Here is a 20601-nt window from a genome sequence, read left to right as displayed (position 1 = left end):
TGAGTGAGTGAGTGAGTGAGTGAGTGAGTGAGTGAGTGAGTGAGTGCATGAGTTATTGAGTGAGTCAGCGTGTGTGTGTGCGCATGAGTGATTGAGTGAGTGAGTAAGTGAGTGAACAAACAAATGACTCAACCAACCAATCAACCAATCAACTAACTAACTAACTAACCAACCAACCAACCAACCAACCAACCAACCAACCAACCAACCAACCAACCAACCAACAAACCAACCAACCAACAAACTAATGAGACAGTGTCCCTATAGGCCTGCGGTCCCCCTCCATCCCTCAGCACTAAGCTACTAATCCCTGCCATTATATATAGCCCTCTCAGGAGCTGTGGACAGGCCATTTCATCTGCCCCGCGAAGCCACATAAATCACAGAGCCTCTATTTTCTCACCCGCCGCTCCGGGAGACCCACGACGCCGCACACACACACACACAGACACACACACAGACACAGACACACAGACAGACAGACACAGACACACACACACACGCAGACACACAGACACACACACAGACACACACGCAGACACAGACACACACGCAGACACACACGCAGACACACACACAGACACACACGCAGACGCAGACACACCCACAGACACAGATACACACACAGACACAGACACAGACACACACACAGACACACACACAGACACACACACAGACGCAGACACACACACAGACACAGACGCAGACGCACACACAGACGCACACACAGACGCAGACACAGACGCAGACACAGACGCAGACACAGACGCAGACACAGACGCAGACACACACACAGATGTAGACACACACAGACGCACACACAGACGCAGACACACACACAGACACACACACAGACACAGACACACACGCAGACACACACACAGAAGCAGACACACACACAGAAGCAGACACACACACACAGACACAGACACACAGACACAGACACACACGCAGACACAGACACACACGCAGACACAGACACTCACGCAGACGCAGACGCACACACAGACGCAGACGCACACACAGACGCAGACACACACACAGACGCAGACACACACACAGACGCAGACACACCCACAGCCGCCGATTAATGATTTTCCAACCATCCGAAACAAAGATCATGACAGCAGACAGGGGTTGCCGACTAACTCCCGACACTGCCAACATGTCATGTTTCCACTGTAGGACTAAGCATGCACACGCTCAGACATGGGTCCCTGTTGTGTATGGTACAATTACTTCATAATGTGTTTCTCTCTCCCTTCAATGTGTCTCTCTTTCTCTGTGATGGGTATGAAGTTCCTCAGGCAAGAGGAAAGTACATTTTTTTTAGGAGCATTCTGATTGGTTTCCATGGCCAGGCTCTGAGCACTGGGCACACTGTCGGGGTGGGCACCAACTCAAAATCCCAATTTACTACTCGCACCAAATTGCCAAGGAATGGAGTTGAGTTGGGAGAAGAATTTACAAGCATATTATATTCACAACATGTGGGTACATCTACTGCCATATTTTACTGAAATAAAGAAGTGTTACGGTTCACTTTGTAACTTTATATCTCCTCCGGGGCCCGCTGGGTGGCTGGGGGCCTCTTACTGAACATATACAGGCATATACACCCCTGTTTCTACACTGTTCTACAACTCATTCACTCATGTCTATATGCTGTGTGTTTGAATGACAAACTCTAGATTACATCTCAAGTCAATTGGCTGTTTGTCTGTATGACTTGGATCAAAATAAGATCACTTGAGAGAAGACAGAATTCCCTCAACTGATTTATGCACAGCTAGTTTCCTCAATTAAGTTATCTGCCATGTTCAGTTACTGCCTGGTCTGGTAGTTTTCACACTATGCTTGATAATGGTGGGTGAGGGACACCTCTACACTGTAAACAAGTACTCTTTGGATCAACCCCAAAAATGAAGTTAGGTTTTCTCAATTGAAAAATACTACGTTTGTTGAAACCAACAGTATGACTCAATTCCAACTGTTTTAACCAATTATTACCAAACCTATATTTCAAGTTGCAACTTACCGGTTTCAACACTTAATTAAAGACATGACACTCAACGACATTCACTCTAATGGATGGGCAAAAACAACACCATAAAAACTATGCCCCTAATAAGCCACGCCTCCAAATCTTCTGATAGGCTGCTGCCGTTACATTGCCCCCAGTGCTAGAAGCTTTCATTCAATTAAAAAAAATCACATTGATCTGTTGAATTCGTTACTTGATTTCAGACAAATTTAATAGAATAGGTTTGAATGACCCAAAGCGAAATGTTCAATCATTCCAGTCAGTAAAAGCACTTCAGATAAACAACAGCATTGTCCCACTGTGTTCTAAAATACAGAGAAGACCTGGAGGGCCAAGGTGTTTGTCATGACTGGGAAACTGTTCATAGTCTGAAACGTAACACACTTCCCGCGAAACACACAGTAGCCCATCACAATGGAACAAACAATTGCAGATGTGTGTGTGTGGACGTGTTTAACTATACTTGTGGGCAAAAGTCCCCACAAGAATAGTAAATTAACAAAAATTTGACCAACTGGGGACATTTTGTTGGTCCCCATAAGGTCAAATGCTTTTTCTAGGGGGTTTAGGGTTAAGGTTAGAATTAGTGTTAGGGTTAGAATTAGGTTTAAGGTTAGGAGATAGGGGTTCGTTTTAGGGTTAGGAGCTAGGGTTAGGTTCATGGTTAAGGTTAGGGTTAGGTTTAGGGTACAGGTTAGGGTTAGGATTAGGGTTAGGGAAAATAGAATTTTGAATGGGACTGAATTGTATGTCCCCAAAAGGTTAGCTGCGCAAGACTGTGTGTGTGTGTGTGTGTGTGTGTGTGTGTGTGTGTGTGTGTGTGTGTGTGTGTGTGTGTGTGTGTGTGTGTGTGAGCGCATGTAAAATCGAGTGAAAGGGAGGTATCTGTGTGTATTTCCTCAACAATGACAGAATAAATTCTCTAAAACTCTCTAAAACTCTGGCTACCATTTCAGAGACAGGCACCCGCCCAGCCGCCTCGGTAACCGGCGGTAACCGGTGAAGTGGCTACTGCCATTGTAACCATGAACCGCATGCGGCTGCGTAAATTAATGAGAGGCACCTCCAGCTCCTCTGAAGACCTCATACACCATCATCAGCCTGGATTCAACATCTACACATAGTGTCCAAAATGGCACCCTATTCTCGATATAGTGCACAGCTTTTGAACAGGGCTCTGGTCAAAAGTAGTGCACTTGGGAATAGGATGCCATTGCGGAAACATACTATGCATCCAACCCAATAGCCTGGGTTAAATCCAGGCTAATATTACGTCACACGTAGTGCACTATTTAAGGAACAGGGTGCCATGTCAGACAGACATGAAATCATCTGTAGAAGCATTAAAGGGGAGTTATAAACAAAATATATATGGCCCATCTGCAGGCACTACATGCGGGATGGAGTGCCCTCCCCTCAACAGAGGAACAGGTGTCCAGAAAGGGGTGTGGTGGGTACCTGCGGGGCTGCTGAGAGGTGGCTGGATTAGCTAAACCCTCCACGGGCAGGGATAGGGGAGGGTGATGAGTGACAGCAACGGGTCATGCCTAGGTTCATTCAGGGTTAGGAGACGCCTCCACATGAACCTAATATAATATTAGTGAGGAAGGAGATGGTTACTCACAGAGTGTGTGTTTATGTGTGTTTATCAAGGCCAGTCAGTGTGTGTGTGCGACTGCATGTGTGAGGCATGTGTGCCTAACACACATGCCCGTGTATATTAATCAAGGTATAATGTGTGTTTGTGTGCCAGTCCCTCTGTACGTGCCAGTCTGTGAACACGTTCAGGGGTCTGAGATGATTCCTACACACTGTGTCCTTCTGGGTAGTGTGGGTTGATACTGTACACTACCTCAGTTCATCAGACACATCTTGGAGTGTGACCAGGTTATCTCTGGGATAATATGGGACCAGGTTTGACATGACTGGGCAGTGGGGGGGAAGAGGGAGGGGGCACAATCTCTGTCCAGTCTGTCCTCACAAAGAGAAAGAGAGAGAGAGAGAGAGAGAGAGAGAGAGAGAGAGAGAGAGAGAGAGAGAGAGAGAGAGAGAGAGAGAGAGAGAAAGAAAGAGAAATTACTAAAATAGGACCTTAGACCTCATTGTGCTCTTGGGAATAATTTTTATTTAGATGGCAATTTGGTCAGAAATGTTGCAGGTGGGGAGGTTCAAGTCCCTAGTGAGACACCATAGTAGAATGATGGGGAGGTTCAAGTCCCTAGTGAAACACCATGGTAGAATGATGGGGAGGTTCAAGTCCCTAGTGAGACACCATGGTAGAATGATGGGGAGGTTCAAGTCCCTAGTGAGACACCATGGTAGAATGATGGGGAGTTTCCTAGTGAGACACCATGGTAGATTGATGGGGAGGTTCAAGTCCCTAGTGAGACACCATATTAGAATGATGGGGAGGTTCAAGTCCCTAGTGAGACACCATGGTAGAATGATGGGGAGGTTCAAGTCCCTAGTGAGACACCATGGTAGGATGATGGGGAGTTTCCTAGTGAGACACCATGGTAGATTGATGGGGAGGTTCAAGTCCCTAGTGAGACACCATATTAGAATGATAGGGAGGTTCAAGTCCCTAGTGAGACCCCATGGTAGAATGATGGGGAGGTTCAAGTCCCTAGTGAGACACCATGGTAGAATGATGGGGAGGTTCAAGTCCCTAGTGAGACACCATGGTAGAATGATGGGGAGGTTCCTAGTGAGACACCATGGTAGAATGATGGGGAGGTTCCTAGTGCGACACCACGGTAGAATGATGGGGAGCTTCCAAGTGAGACACCATGGTAGAACGATGGGGAGGTTCCTAGTGCGACACCATGGTAGAATGATGGGGAGGTTCCTAGTGAGACACCATGGTAGAATGATGGGGAGGTTCCTAGTAGGACACCATGGTAGAATGATGGGGAGGTTCCTGGTGAGACACCATGGTAGAATGATGGGGAGGTTCCTAGTGCGACACCATGGTCGGATGATGGGGAGGTTCCTGGTGAGACACCATGGTAGAATGATGGGGAGGTTCCTGGTGAGACACCATGGTAGAATGATGGGGAGGTTCCTGGTGAGACACTATGGCAGAGTGGAGGGATGTATTAGAAGAGGAAATGGTAGAATGATGATTTACTGGAAAAGATGGGTTGATCTGTGGCTGTCTGAAGGATGGAATTAATGAGTAATGGAATAAATACATGCACAGTATAAATGTTTGAGGTCCTCCAATCAGGGGTGAGGGTGGGGATGTGATTATTGTATGTTTAGCGTTTTGTTATTTATGTTTTGGGTTTTGGTTTCACACTAACTGGTCTGTGTGTTCTGGTCCTGGTGGTTCTGGGTGCGCTCGCTTCCATGCCAGCCCGGGCGTCGGCCGGGGTTTGGTCCTTCCCACCCTTGGAAAATCCCCTTGGTCTGTGGGCGGGGGCTTCGCCTTGCCGGGGTCTCGGGGTGGGTGGGGCTGAGCGCACCCACTGACCAGAGCACCCACGGTGGAATGGCCATTCATATTGCCTTTATATTGTATTTTATTGTATTGCTGTTGTTTAAAAAAAAAATAATGTATTACTCAAATGTAATGTAAATGTAGAGAGACATACCGCATATATATATATAAATATACTGCTCAAAAAAATAAAGGGAACACTTAAACAACACATCCTAGATCTGAATTAAAGAAATAATCTTATTAAATACTTTTTTCTTTACATAGTTGAATGTGCTGACAACAAAATCACACAAAAATAATCAATGGAATCCAATTTATCAACCCATGGAGGTCTGGATTTGGAGTCACACTCAAAATTAAAGTGGAAAACCACACTACAGGCTGATACAACTTCGATGTAATGTCCTTAAACCAAGTCAAAATGAGGCTCAGTAGTGTGTGTGGCCTCCACGTGCCTGTATGACCTCCATACAACGCCTGGGCATGCTCCTGATGAGGTGGCGGATGGTCTCCTGAGGGATCTCCTCCCAGACCTGGACTAAAGCATCCGCCAACTCCTGGACAATCTGTAGTGCAACGTGGCGTTGGTGGATGGAGCGAGACATGATGTCCCAGATGTGCTCAATTGGATTCAGGTCTGGGGAACGGGCGGGCCAGTCCATAGCATCAATGCCTTCCTCTTGCAGGAACTGCTGACACACTCCAGCCACATGAGGTCTAGCATTGTCTTGCATTAGGAGTAACCCAGGGCCAACCGCACCAGCATATGGCCTCACAGGGGGTCTGAGGATCTCATCTCCGTACCTAATGGCAGTCAGGCTACCTCTGGCGAGCACATGGAGGGCTGTGCAGCCCCCCAAAGAAATGCCACCCCACACCATGACTGACCCACCGCCAAACCGGTCATGCTGGAGGATGTTGCAGGCAGTAGAACGTTCTCCACAGCATCTCCAGACTCTGTCACGTCTGTCACGTGCTCAGTGTGAACCTGCTTTCATCTGTGAAGAGCACAGGGCGCCAGTGGCGAATTTGCCAATCTTGGTGTTCTCTGGCAAATGCCAAACGACCTGCACGGTGTTGGGCTGTAAGCACAACCCCCACCTGTGGACGTCGGGCCCTCATACCACCCTCATGGAGTCTGTTTCTGACCGTTTGAGCAGACACATGCACATTTGTGGCCTGCTGGAGGTAATTTTGCAGGGCTCTGGCAGTGCTTCTCCTGCTCCTCCTTGCACAAAGGCGGAGGTAGCGGTCCTGCTGCTGGGTTGTTGCCCTCCTACGGCCTCCTCCACGTCTCCTGATGTACTGGCCTGTCTCCTGGTAGCGCTTCCATGCTCTGGACACTATGCTGACAGACACAGCAAACCTTCTTGCCACAGCTCGCATTGATGTGCCATCCTGGATGAGCTGCACTACCTGAGCCACTTGTGTGGGTTGTAGACTCCGTCTCATGCTACCACTAGAGTGAAAGCACCGCCAGCATTCAAAAGTGACCAAAACATCAGCCAGGAAGCATAGGAACTGAGAAGTGGTCTGTGGTCCCCACCTGCAGAACCACTCCTTTATTGGGGGTGTCTTGCTAATTGCCTATAATTTCCACCTGTTGTCTATTCCATTTGCACAACAGCATGTGGAATTTATTGTCAATCAGTGTTGCTTCCTAAGTGGACAGTTTGATTTCACAGAAGTGTGATTGACTTGGAGTTACATTGTGTTGTTTAAGTGTTCCCTTTATTTTTTTGAGCAGTGTATAGAGAGAGAGAGAGAGAGAGAGAGAGAGAGAGAGAGAGAGAGAGAGAGAGAGAGAGGAGAGAGGGAGAGAGAGAGAGAGAGAGAGAGAGAGAGAGGGAGAGAGAGAGAGAGAAAGAGAGATGGAAGGAAACAGGCGTGGAGACTCCTCTGGAACACCTAGAAGCTGCTGCTATTCCCGTCTGGGAGGAGCAGGGAGACAAGCGTCCGATTGAGGGCCACAGGGGCAGGCTGTGACTGGACTGGGGCTGGTCAGAGGTGGGTAGAAGTGGGCTGGAGGAATACACCAGGCTGCTTTAGAGGCTGTTTACCCCCAGCATCTCTGACAGGCCAACTAATTACACATGTTAACTGAGGAATGGCTTTGATGTAAAAAAAATTGAGTGATATAGAGAGGACAGGAGAGGAGAGACTGAGAGACAGAGTTGGTGGAAAGAGAGAGGGGATAGGAGGGTGAGGGGTAGATAGAGAGGGACAGAACGGAGCATGAAAGAGAGAGAGAAAGAGAGAGAGTATGAGAGGAAAGGGAGATATTCACATCCAGGTTCGTGGGTTTTCCAGAGAGCAAACATGGAATGTTTCTATTTCTGTGTCTCTTTCACTCTTTCTTCAGCTTGTCTGAATTCCCTCTGACTGTGTGCCCTAACAGCCCTGCTTCCCTGCTCACACTGCCCTACTAGCCCAATCCAAGACCATAGAACGAGCTAAAGAGAGAGAGAGAGAGAGAGAGAGAGAGAGAGAGAGAGAGAGAGAGAGAGAGCGAGAGAGGGGTCACCTCATTGCCCCTCACTCTCCTCCACCCCCTCAGTCACTCACCTCTCTCCACATTCCTGAAGTGTCCGATAGTGACATCACAGAGATGATGGATGAGGATCCTTCCATGTCTCTCTGAACTCCTCAATTACAGTGCTGCTGCTGCTGTGTGTGTGTGTGTGTGTGTGTGTGTGTGTGTGTGTGTGTGTGTGTGTGTGCGGCGAGTCTGTGTGTGTGTGTGCATACTACTGTTTGTGTGCCTGTGTCCAGTGTCTGTCCAGTGTGTGTGTGTGTGTGTGTGTGTGTGTGTGTGTGTGTGTGTGTGTGTGTGTGTGTGTGTGTGTGTGTGTGTATGCGCGTGCGGCGAGTCTGTGTGTGTGTGTGCATACTACTGTTTGTGTGCCTGTGTCCAGTGTCTGTCCAGTGTGTGTGTGTGAGTGTGAGTGTGAGTGTGAGTGTGATGTGTGTGTGTGTGTGTGTGTGTGTGTGTGTGTGTGTGTGTGTGTGTGTGTGTGTGTGTGTGTGTGTGTGTGTGTGTGTGTGTTGGCCTATTTGTTGAACTGTGTATTTTTGGAGGAATGTGCTGTGATTCCTCAGTGCAGAGGAGGATGTTCTCTCTGCCTCCCCCCGTCACCTCTCAGATCCTCACTGATCCAGACTGAGACCATAAATGAAGTCTGACAGGTGGAATGGGCCGGGGAAGCCGGAGCACCAGCGAGGTTAAGGATGAAAACCGCAATCAGCCGTAGGAGGATCACACGGACGAGAAACATGCGTGTCAGAAGTCACGCATCCTGCCCACTCCTTGCCGCGTTCCGCGGTTAATGGTCACTGCACAAAGGTGAGGCATGGTGGACGCTGGTGTTGCACATTTTGGGTAATATTCAGAGGTGGAAACCTTCCGTGGGAATTAACTGGAATATATGGGAATTAACGGAAATATATGGGAATTAACGGGAATATATGCGAATTAATATTAATACCATTTAAATGTAGATGTTTTTTTGCATTGGATATATTTACCATATTATATGGAGACAGAAACATAAACCTTTTACCTTATCATAAGTAGACATAATTGAAAATTATTAAATTCTTCCAATAGAAGTTTTAGAACACCTACTCATTCAAGGGTTTCTCTTTATTTTTTACTATTTTCTACATTGTAGAATAATAGCGAAGACATAAAAACTATGAAATAACACATATGGAATCATGTACTAACCAAAAAAAGTGTTAAACAAAATAAAATATTTTTTTATATTTGAGATTCTTCAAAGAGCCACCCTTTGCCTTGATGACAGCTTTGCACACTCTTGGCATTCACTCAACCAGCTTCATGAGGTAGTCACCTGGAATGCATTTCAATTAACAGGTGAGCCTTCTTAAAAGTTAATTTGTGGAATGTTTTTCCTTCATGCATTTCAGCCAATCAGTTGTGTTGTGACAAGGTAGGGGTGGTATACAGAAGATAGCCCTATTTAGTAAAAGACCAAGTCCATATTATGGCAAGAACTAGGCTCAAATAAGCAAAGAGAAACGACAGTCCATCATTAATTTAAGACATGAAGGTCAGTCAATATGGAACATTTCAAGAACTTTGAAAGTTTTTTCAAGTGCAGTTGCAAAAACCATCAAGTGCTATGATGAAACTGGCTCTCATGAAGACCACCACAGGAATGGAAGACCCAGAGTTACCTATGCAGCAGAGAATAAGTTCATTAGAGTTAACTGCACCTCAGAAATTGCAGCCCAAATAAATGCTTCACAGAGTTCAAGTAAAAGACACATCTCAACATCAACTGTTCAGAGGAGACTGTGTGAATCAGGCCTTCATGGTCGAATTGCTGCAAAGAAACCACTACTAAAGGACACCAATAATAAGAAGAGCCAAGAAACACAAGCAATGGACATTAGACCGGTGGAAATTTGTCCTTTGGTCTGGAGTCCAAATGTGAGATTTTTGGTTCCAACCGCTGTGTCTTTGTGAGATGCAGTGTGGGTGAACGGATGATCTCTGCATGTGTGGTTCCCACCGTGAAGCATGGAGGAGGAGGTGTGATGGTGGGGGGTTGCTTTGCTGGTGACACTGTCAGTGATTTATTTAGAATTCAAGGCACACTTAACCAGCATGGCTACCACAGCATTCTGCAGCGATACGCCATCCCATCTGGTTTGGGCTTAGTGGGACTATAATTTGTTTTTCAATTGGACAATGACCCAACACACCTCAAGACTGTGTAAGGGCTATTTGACCAAGATGGAGAGTGATTGAGTGCTGCATCAGATGACCTGGCCTCTACAATCCCCCGACCTCAACCAAATTGAGATGGTTTGGGATGAGTTGGACCGCAGAGTGAAGGAAAAGCAGCCAACAAGTGCTCAGCATATGTGGGAACTCCTTCAAGACTGTTGGAAAAGCATTCCAGGTGAAGCTGGCTGAGAGAATGCCAACACTGTGCAAAGCTTTCATCGAGGCAAAGGGTGGCTATTTTTATATGTTAAACACTTTTTTGGTTACTACATGATTCCATACAGTATGTGTTATTTCATCGTTTTGACGTCTTCACTATTATTCCACAATGTAGAAAATAGTAAAAATAAAGAAAAACCCTTGAATGAGTAGGTGTTCTAAAACTGTTGACCGGTAGTGTAGTTACGAATTGTACTTTAAATAAATGAGTTGACTCTTCACATGGGATGATTTCACTGAACAACAAAAGAAAGGGAATATTGAATGATCCCCAATGATCCATCGCATCGCCCAGAAACGCTTTCAACATACATCTGAAAAATGATAGTCTAGAAACTAAAGCTTTGGTTGTCTTCCTCTCAGGCTTCCATGTCTTCTCCCTGGACCTCCTCAATGTCCACCGCTTGAACATCAGACTCTGAGGCCTCATCTTCACTGTCACTTTCCAACCTTGTTGAGGATGGCTCTTTGTCAGGCTCAAAAAGCCTCAAATTTGCCCGGATGACCACCAATTTTTCAACCCTTGTATTGGTCAGCCTGTTGCGTGCTTTGGTGTGTGTGTTCCCAAACAAGGACCAGTTGCACTCTGAAGTGGCTGATGTTGGTGGGATTTGGAGATGGAGGCAACAGGGGAAAGAGCCTCAGATCCACAAAGTTCCTTCCACCAGGTGGCTGATGAGATATGTTGGCACGACTGCCATATTGCATCTCCATCCCAAAGCCCTTGCTTGGAAGTGTACTTTGCCAGACTGCCAAGAACCTTGCCCTCATCCATGCCAAGGTGGCGAGACACGGTAGTGATGACACCATATGCCTTGTTGATCTCTGCACCAGACAGGATGCTCTTGCCAGCATACTTGGGGTCCAACATGTACTCTGCGGCGTGTATGGGCTTCAGGCAGAAGTCTTCACGCTTTTTGATGTATTTCAGAACTGCAGTTTCCACTACTTGGAGCAACAGTGAAGTGGGCAGGGCAGTATGGATTCTTCTCTTACATCTGCAAGCAGAGTCTGAACATCAGACAGGATGGCATTCTCTCCCTCAATCCATGCAATGGCTACTGCTATAGGTTTCAGGAGTTTCAGGCTGCTTACCCCTCTCTCCCAAAATACATCATCCAGGAGGATCCTCTTGATGGAGCTGGGCTGTCCATATCGTCAGACTGTGATATGGCCATTTCTTGGAGAGACTCCTTCCCCTTCAGGAGACTGTCAAACATGATGACAACACTACCCCAACAGGTCTTGCTGGGCAGCTTCAATGTGGCACTCTTATTGTTCTCACTTTGATTGCTGAGGTAGATTGCGGCTATAACTTAATGACCCTTCACATACCTAACCATTTCCTTGACTCTCTTGTAGAGTGTATCTATTATTTTCAGTGCCATGATGTCCCTGAGGAGCAGATTCAATGCATGAGCAGGGTAGGATTCCTCCACTTTAGTCCAAGCAGCCTTCATGTTTGCAGCATTGTCTGTCACCAGTGCAAATACCTTCTGTGGTCCAAGGTCATTGATGACTGCCTTCAGCTCATCTGCAATGTAGAGACCGGTGTGTCTGTTGTTCCTTGTGTCTGTGCTCTTGTAGAATACTGGTTGAGGGGTGGAGATGATGTAGTTAATTATTCCTTGCCCACAAACCTTCGACCACCCATCAGAGATGGTTGGAATACAGTCTGCTTCTCTATGATTTGCTTAACCTTCACTTGAACTCTGCATCCAGCCAATGAGTAGATAAAGCATACCTGGTTAGAGGGGTGTATGCTGGGTGAAGAACATTCAGAAATCTCTTCCAATACACATTGCCTGTGAGCATCAGAGGTGAACCAACTGCATACACAGCTCGAACAAGACATTCATCAGCATTTCTCTGACTACGTTCCTCCATTGAGTCAAAAAAACTTCTGATTCCAGGAGGACCATGAGCTGTTGCTATCGATAAGGTGTCTGATTCATCATTTTCACCTCAAATAGAAGTAGAGGGACTTTTGTCAGAGGTTGCTTGTTGTGAGCGCTGAGGGAACTTTATGCACTTGGCCAGATGATTGTGCATCTTTGTTGCATTCTTCACATATGATTTGGCACAGTATTTACAAATGTACACAGCTTTTTCTTCTACATTGGCTGCAGTGAAATGTCTCCACACATCAGATAGTGCCCATGGCATTTTCCTGTAAAGATTAGAAAAAAATGAGTAAATAAAACCCAAATACAATTCCATGTACTGATAAATAGTTAAGCAGTTTGATTAAACAACTAATTTGTAAAAAAAAATTAAAAAATATATATATTTCATGAAACATGTATGGAAACGGGTGAATTAACACTCCTCAGTTAGCAGGCTCAAGCAAGCTAAAACCCACAAGGTAGCAAAAACTAACTAGCAGAAATTGTTAACAAGTTAGAAATTATTTAAACACACTTTGCTGTAGGCTACTATTTACTAGTTAACAAAAAAGAATGTATGTCATAAAATATATTCACCCCACCCAGTATTGTAATCAAAACTTACCAGAAAGCATGTAGTCCTTGGCTCAGACAGTGTAGTAGTGTGGGATCAATATCATCTCAGTAGTGTGAAAGATCTTGAGAATCAGAAGAGTGCACTGCACATGTGATGGAAAAAAGCACTGTGCATGCAGAGGGTTGCGATTCCATTGAATTAGGGATAGTTTAACCAAAATATGACCCAAGACCTAGAATTGACTTGTGTATCCCACAAAAAAGGTTTACTGTTATAAGCTAACTTTTTTTTTAACGAATTTAAGCAAAATTTCCCAAATTCCAGGGCTTAACTTCAGAAATTTACCGGAAAGTTTCCGACCCTTTGCAACCCTAGTGGATGCCTTCGCATTTGACCCACCAACCTCTAAACCAAATTTTGTAGCGATGTCACGGATCATGTCCGGGGGAAATGCTTATTAGGAGGAGTACTAATGCTTCATATCAGTTGTGATGGTTTGAGAGAGAAAGGCTGGAGAGAGCTACTGAGACGACCCAGAGGAGCACAGAGACACATAGACAGTGGAAAAGAACTAAGAAAGTGCCACACACTCATGTCCAGTCTCTACACACACACACACACACACACAACACACAGTCCACACACACACACACACACACACACACACACAGACTACACACACACACACTTGTCCACTCACCATCGGAGCGGTGGATGCAGGTATGCTGGTTGTCGCTGAGGAAGAAGCCTTGCTTACACATACACTCGTAGCTTCCCATGTTGTTCACACACACCTGCTGGCATCCTCCGTTGTTGTCCATGCACTCATCCACGTCTGGAGAGAGAGAGAGAGAGAGAGAGAGAGAGAGAGAGAGAGAGAGAGAGAGAGACAGAGAGAGAGAGAGAGAGAGCGGGGGGAGAGAAAACTACCAGTCAGGCAAAGACATAGCCTTCCTTAACGGCGGGATGCTTGCTTGGCTTGACAAACAAACCCCAAGCGTCTCAGTCGTAGACCAGGTATGTATTTGTGCCTGTGTTTGTTGAGGAAGGATTGTCCTTCTCTTTCTTCTTTCTGAAGGCCTATTGAAGTCTGGTGAGGGTGAGGAGATGTGGGGATGACACCAGAGGCAGGAATGTAACCCTGTGGACTCACACTACCCAGACAGGACAGAGCTGAGCTGAGCTGAGCTCTTTTTACTGGCTGACCAGCCACTGCTTGGTACAGTAAGACTGAGTAAAAGGTATTGAATATGAGAGCGAGAGCGAGAGAGAGAGAGAGAGAGAGAGAGAGAGAGAGCGAGAGAGCGAGAGAGCGAGAGAGAGAGAGAGAGAGAGAGAGAGAGAGAGAGAGAGAGAGAGAGAGAGAGAGAGAGAGAGAGAGAGAGAGAGAGAGAGAGAGAGAGAGAGAGAGAGAGAGAGAGAGAGAGAGAGAGAGGAGAGAGAAAGAGAGAGAGAAAGAGAGAGAGAGAGAGAGAGAGAGAGAGAGAGAGAGAGAGAGAGAGAGAGAGAGAGAGAGAGAGAGAGAGAGAGAGAGAGAGAGAGAGAGAGAGAGAGAGAGAGAGAGAGAGAGAGAGAGAGAGAGAGAGAGAGAGAGAGAGAGAGAGAGAGAGAGAGAGAGAGAGAGAGAGAGAGAGAGAGAGAGAGAGAGAGAGAGAGAGAGAGTGTGTGCATGTAAGTGCTGGTGTGAGTGTGTGTTTATGGAGCCCTGTTGTGCTGTTGAAAGCCCAGTAAATCACCAATGGGGCATTTAGAGGGAGTGTTAGTTAACTGGAAACCTATAACACCCTCCAATGAGATTAACAGGGATCAAACAGGGCTGGGCTGCTACTGTAGACTAAGACAGAGAGGGAGAGGGAGAGGGAGAGGGAGAGGGAGAGAGAGAGAGAGAGAGAGAGAGAGAGCCTGCATGTGTGCGCTAACTGGTCCGTGATTAAGCACAAGGCAGTGCGTGTTGTGTTTAGTCTGGTGGTTGTTCAGATGTGTTTGTGTGTTTAGAGCCGGTAGCCAGGCGGCACGGACGCACGCACACTGATGATGTCACAGAGGAGACGGAGAACTGGACACACAGTTCAGAACAACACCGTCTGTCTGTCTGGCCACAACCTCTGTTCCATCCTCCATACAAACACATCTGACAGGTGGTCTAAATACCAAGCTGTGTCTGAAATGGCACCCTATTTCCTACACAGTGCACTACTTTTGACCTGGGAATAGGGTGCCATGTCAGACATGGACCAAAACTCTTCCCCTTACTCCAGTGCAACAACTGGCCCGTGTTTATTTAACCTAGGAACTCGTTGGTAGTGGAGGACAGTAATTGGCTCCATCCGTCATCCATCACAAACCGCTAAGTGAAATGAAAGAGGAGCGGCGTAACCATTTCCCCTTGTGATTAGAGTGCAGGTCTTTACAGGGAGGAAATGAGAGAAGGCTCTGGTTGGGCAGACAGTGCTAAGCGCTAAGGCAGTGTGGAGCCGGGAGACTCTGTCTCTCTAATCTCATCTAGTCAGGTCTGTCTGCTTCTCTGTGATCTGAGGTGGAGCAACCACCCGGCCGGCCGTCTGTCTCTGTCTGCCTGTCTCACCCTCTCATAAACGACCAAGATCAGGGTGGAAGGGCCTCAAACAAGACCTGATCCCTGGTTTATTTTCATAACTCCAGTCCAGGGAGCTACAGTACACTACACTGCTCCTGGTGCCAGGGGGGGTACATACAGTACTGAACTGACTGTACAGTTTCACCTGTCTGTCTGTCTGTCTGCCTGCCTGCCTGCCTGCCTGCCTGCCTGCCTGGCTTTGAACATGACATGGCCTCCTCAGCGTCCTCAACCCCACGGTCATCAGAACTAAGGTCCTTCCTTTGTCCTGGTCGGATCACCTGGTCATGTAAAACTCTTGTCCTGGTCAGGTCACCTGATCATGTAAAACTCCTGTCCTGGTCAGGTCACCTGGTCATGTAAAACTCCTGTCCTGGTCAGGTCACCTGGTCATGTAAAACTCCTGTCCTGGTCAGGTCACCTGGTCATGTAAAACTCCTGCCCCAAATCACGAGTGTTCAGGGGTGATCAAGGCCTGTTTGTCAAGGAGATCAAGAGAGCTTGCTGTCTGTGTGTACCACGGCCTGTCTGTCTGTCTGTGGAGAACAGAGGTTGTATATATTTTGATAGCACTGAGTTAGGCAGAGAGCTTTACAGCTCTGAGTGGCATGTAGGATATTCTTCATGCCAGGCTGTAAAGGGTTGTACGATTATCACTGCTGGACCACTGTAGAACTCACAATGGAGGAGCACTGGACCTGGTGCTTCTAACTTACGGTCTGAGACTGAGTCTGCTGACAGCCAGGTCAGTCCAGGCTTAATACACCCGGACCAGACCTTAATACACCCAGACCAGACCTTAATACACTCAGACCAGACCTTAATACACTCAGACCAGACCTTAATACACCCAGACCAGACCTTAATACACTCAGACCAGACCTTAATACACCCAGACCAGATCTTAATACACCCGGACCAGCCCTTAATACACCCGGACCAGCCCTTAATACACCCAGACCAGCCCTTAATACACCCAGACCAGCCCTTAATACACCCAGACCAGACCTTAATACACCCAGACCAGAACTTAATACACCCAGACCAGCCCTTAATACACCCAGACCAGCCCTTAATACACCCAGACCAGCCCTTAATACACTCAGACCAGCCCTTAATACACCCAGACCAGCCCTTAATACACCCGGACCAGCCCTTAATACACCCAGACCAGACCTTAATACACCCGGACCAGACCTTAATACACCCGGACCAGCCCTTAATACACCCGGACCAGCCCTTAATACACCCAGACCAGACCTTAATACACCCAGCCCAGACCTTAATACACCCGGACCAGACCTTAATACACCCAGACCAGCCCTTAATACACCCAGACCAGCCCTTAATACACCCGGACCAGCCCTTAATACACCCGGACCAGCCCTTAATACACCCGGACCAGCCCTTAATACACCCGGACCAGCCCTTAATACACCCGGACCAGCCCTTAATACACCCGGACCAGCCCTTAATACACCCGGACCAGCCCTTAATACACCCGGACCAGCCCTTAATACACCCGGACCAGCCCTTAATACACCCAGACCAGCCCTTAATACACCCAGACCAGCCCTTAATACACCCGGACCAGCCCTTAATACACCCGGACCAGCCCTTAATACAGCCGGACCAGCCCTTAATACACCCGGACCAGCCCTTAATACACCCGGACCAGACCTTAATACACCCGGACCAGCCCTTAATACACCCGGACCAGCCCTTAATACACCCAGACCAGACCTTAATACACCCGGACCAGCCCTTAATACACCCAGCCCAGACCTTAATACACCCGGACCAGACCTTAATACACCCAGACCAGCCCTTAATACACCCAGACCAGCCCTTAATACACCCAGACCAGCCCTTAATACACCCGGACCAGCCCTTAATACACCCGGACTAGCCCTTAATACACCCGGACCAGCCCTTAATACACCCGGACCAGCCCTTAATACACCCGGACCAGCCCTTAATACACCCGGACCAGCCCTTAATACACCCGGACCAGCCCTTAATACACCCGGACCAGACCTTAATACACCCGGACCAGCCCTTAATACACCCGGACCAGACCTTAATACACCCGGACCAGCCCTTAATACACCCGGACCAGACCTTAATACACCCGGACCAGACCTTAATACACCCGGACCAGCCCTTAATACACCCAGACCAGACCTTAATACACCCGGACCAGACCTTAATACACCCGGACCAGACCTTAATACACCCGGACCAGACCTTAATACACCCAGACCAGCCCTTAATACACCCAGACCAGCCCTTAATACACCCAGACCAGCCCTTAATACACCCAGACCAGCCCTTAATACACCCAGACCAGCCCTTAATACACCCGGACCAGCCCTTAATACACCCGGACCAGCCCTTAATACACCCAGACCAGCCCTTAATACACCCGGACCAGACCTTAATACACCCGGACCAGACCTGTGATTCTGTGTCACACCGCCTGAAATAGAAAGCCACCACATCCTCTCTACCTCTTCCTGGGGTAGAGGACTTTATGTTCTCCTATTCATTTTTCTCCCTCTGTCTCTCCCTCTCTCTGTCTGGGACCCTGTCTGAGTTCCGGACATATCTCCGTGGGGGTTATGGTCTGCTTTTATTTGAGTGCTGGCTTTACCGGGCGACAGTCTCTCCCGTCGGAGCATTTAGGCGGTCGGCTTGTTAAATCCCAGTGGAGAGGACAGAGGCCTTCAGGCCTTGTTAACCGTTAGCGGGGAGAGGAAAGTGTTTGCTGTCATGCTAACACAGGGAGGGAGAGGGGAGAGGAGGGGAGGGAGAGGGGAGAGGAGGGGAGATGAGGAGAAGGGTCTTGTGTGGTGTGTGTTTTATCTATGCACACATCATGTTCCAGTGTAAAGCAGTGAACTCCATTTACAATTGATCTGTCTGCATGCCTTTGTGTCTGTCTGACAAAAATATAGGCCTATTGTATATATTGTTTAGGTGCCTAATAACCCTTTAAATATAGTGTTTTATTGTTAGGTACTGTACATATACAGTTGAAGTCGTAAGTTTACGTACACTTAGGTTGGAGTCATTAAAACTCGTTTTTCAACCACTCCACAAATTTCTTGTTAACAAACTACAGTTTTGGCAAGTCGGTTAGGATCTACTTTGTGCATGACACAAGTCATTTTTCCAACAATTGTTTACAGACAGATTATTTCACTTATAATTCACTGTATCACAATTCCAGTGGGTCAGAAGTTTACATACACTAAGTTGACTGAGTCCTCCACAAGTCTGGTTCATCCTTGGGAGCAATTTCCAAACGTCTGAAGGTACCACGTTCATCTGTACAAACAATAGTACGCAAGTATAAACACCATGGGACCATGCAGCCGTCATACCGCTCAGGAAGGAGACGCGTTCTGTCTCCTAGAGATGAACGTACTTTGGTGCGATAAGTGCAAATCAATCCCAGAACAGCAAAGGACCTTGTGAAGATGCTGGAGGAAACAGATACAAAGGTATCTATATCCACAGTAAAACAACACCCAGACGACACTTTCTTCTACTACAAATCTACCATTCCAGTGTTTTTACTTGCTATATTGTATTTACTTTGCCACCATGGCCTTTTTTGCCTTTACCTCCCTTATCTCACCTCATTTGCTCACATTGTATATAGACTTATTTTTCTACTGTATTATTGACTGTATGTTTGTTTTACTCCATGTGTAACTCTGTGTTGTTGTATGTTGTCGAACTGCTTTGCTTTATCTTGGCCAGGTCGCAATTGTAAATGAGAACTTGTTCTCAACTTGCCTACCTGGTTAAATAAAGGTGAAATAAAAAAACTAAAAGCTAAAATAAAAAATGGGTCTTCCAAATGGACAATGACCCCAAGCATACTTCCAAAGTTGTGGCAAAATGGCTTAAGGACAACAAAGTCAAAGTATTGGAGTGGCTAGCACAAAGCCCTGACCTCAATTCTAGAGGGCAGAACTGAAAAAGCGTGTTCGAGCAAGGAGGCCTACAAACCTGACTCAGTTACACCAGCTCTGTAAGGAGGAATGGGCCAAAATTCACCCAACTTATTGTGGGAAGCTTGTGGAAGGCTACCCGGAACGTTTGACCCATGTTAAACAATTTAGAGGCAATGCTACCATATACTAATTGAGTGTATGTAAACTTTTGAACCACTGGGAATGTGATGAAAGAAATAAAAGCTGAAATAAATCATTCTCTCTACTATTATTCTGACATTTCACATTCTTAAAATAAAGTGGTGATCTTAACTGACCTAAGACAGGGACTTTTTACTAGGATGAAATGTCAGGAATTGTGAAAAACTGAGTTTAAATGTATTTGGCTAAGGTGTATGTAAACTTCCGACTTCAACTATAGCTTAGTCTCCCCTCCCTCCCTCCCTCCCTCCCTCCCTCCCTCCCTCCCTCCCTCCCTCCCTCCCTCCCTCGATGGTCTCTCCTCCTGTTCCATCACGGCAGATAGCCTAGTGGTTAGAGTGTTGGACTTGTAACTGAAAGCTGACGAGGTAAGAATCTGTTGTTCTGCCCCTGAACAAGACAGTTAACCCACTGTTCCTAGGCCGTCATTGTAAATAAGAATTTGTTCTTAACCGACTTGCCTAGTTAAATAAAAGTAAAAAAATCCTCTTTCCTCTATTGCTGTATTCACCTGCCAATGTATCTGAGTGTCTCAAAAGGCTTTACAGTCTACGGAGAACATAGGGCCCTCTAAAACATGGAACAAAACCAGCAGTGCCAGTGTTTCAACTGCTCAATGGCTTCAGCCAGAGCCTTCAACTCCTCCAGCCCAGCTACAGTCCCACGCCCTCTGGTCCCAGCTGATTAGGAGAGAGGGACCAGTGGGACTGACAGGAAAATGACAAATAAAGAGGAAAACTGTTTCATCGAAAGTGATAGATTCATATGTGAGGGAGGACCTAAAATGGCTGACTTAGAATAATACACCGTGTTTAGCTGAGCAGCTCTCTCAAGCCTGACTGTAAGAGAGACATGTCACAGCGAGGCTGCAGGGTGAAACAGCATCTGTTCAGAGCTCTACCAAGCAGATGT

At 46.8% G+C, this 20601-nt stretch overlaps 1 protein-coding gene across 7 annotated transcripts in view; it reads right to left on the bottom strand.

Moving 5' to 3' along the window:
• Positions 1–20601, bottom strand: part of LOC106609323 (signal peptide, CUB and EGF-like domain-containing protein 1) — a 108117-nt gene that overhangs the window by 64833 nt on the left and 22683 nt on the right. For all 7 annotated transcript variants that reach the window (XM_014208003.2, XM_045721996.1, XM_014208009.2 and 4 more), the window contains exon 4: positions 13628–13762. In XM_014208003.2, the coding sequence (XP_014063478.1) occupies positions 13628–13762 (135 nt within the window). The remainder of the gene's footprint in view (positions 1–13627; positions 13763–20601) is intronic.

This window comes from Salmo salar, chromosome ssa07 (genome assembly GCF_905237065.1).
Source record: "Salmo salar chromosome ssa07, Ssal_v3.1, whole genome shotgun sequence".
In the NCBI taxonomy this organism is placed as follows: domain Eukaryota; kingdom Metazoa; phylum Chordata; class Actinopteri; order Salmoniformes; family Salmonidae; genus Salmo; species Salmo salar.
The sequence above is the reverse complement of the archived record's forward strand: the minus strand, read 5'-3'. Positions and strand labels throughout refer to the sequence as shown.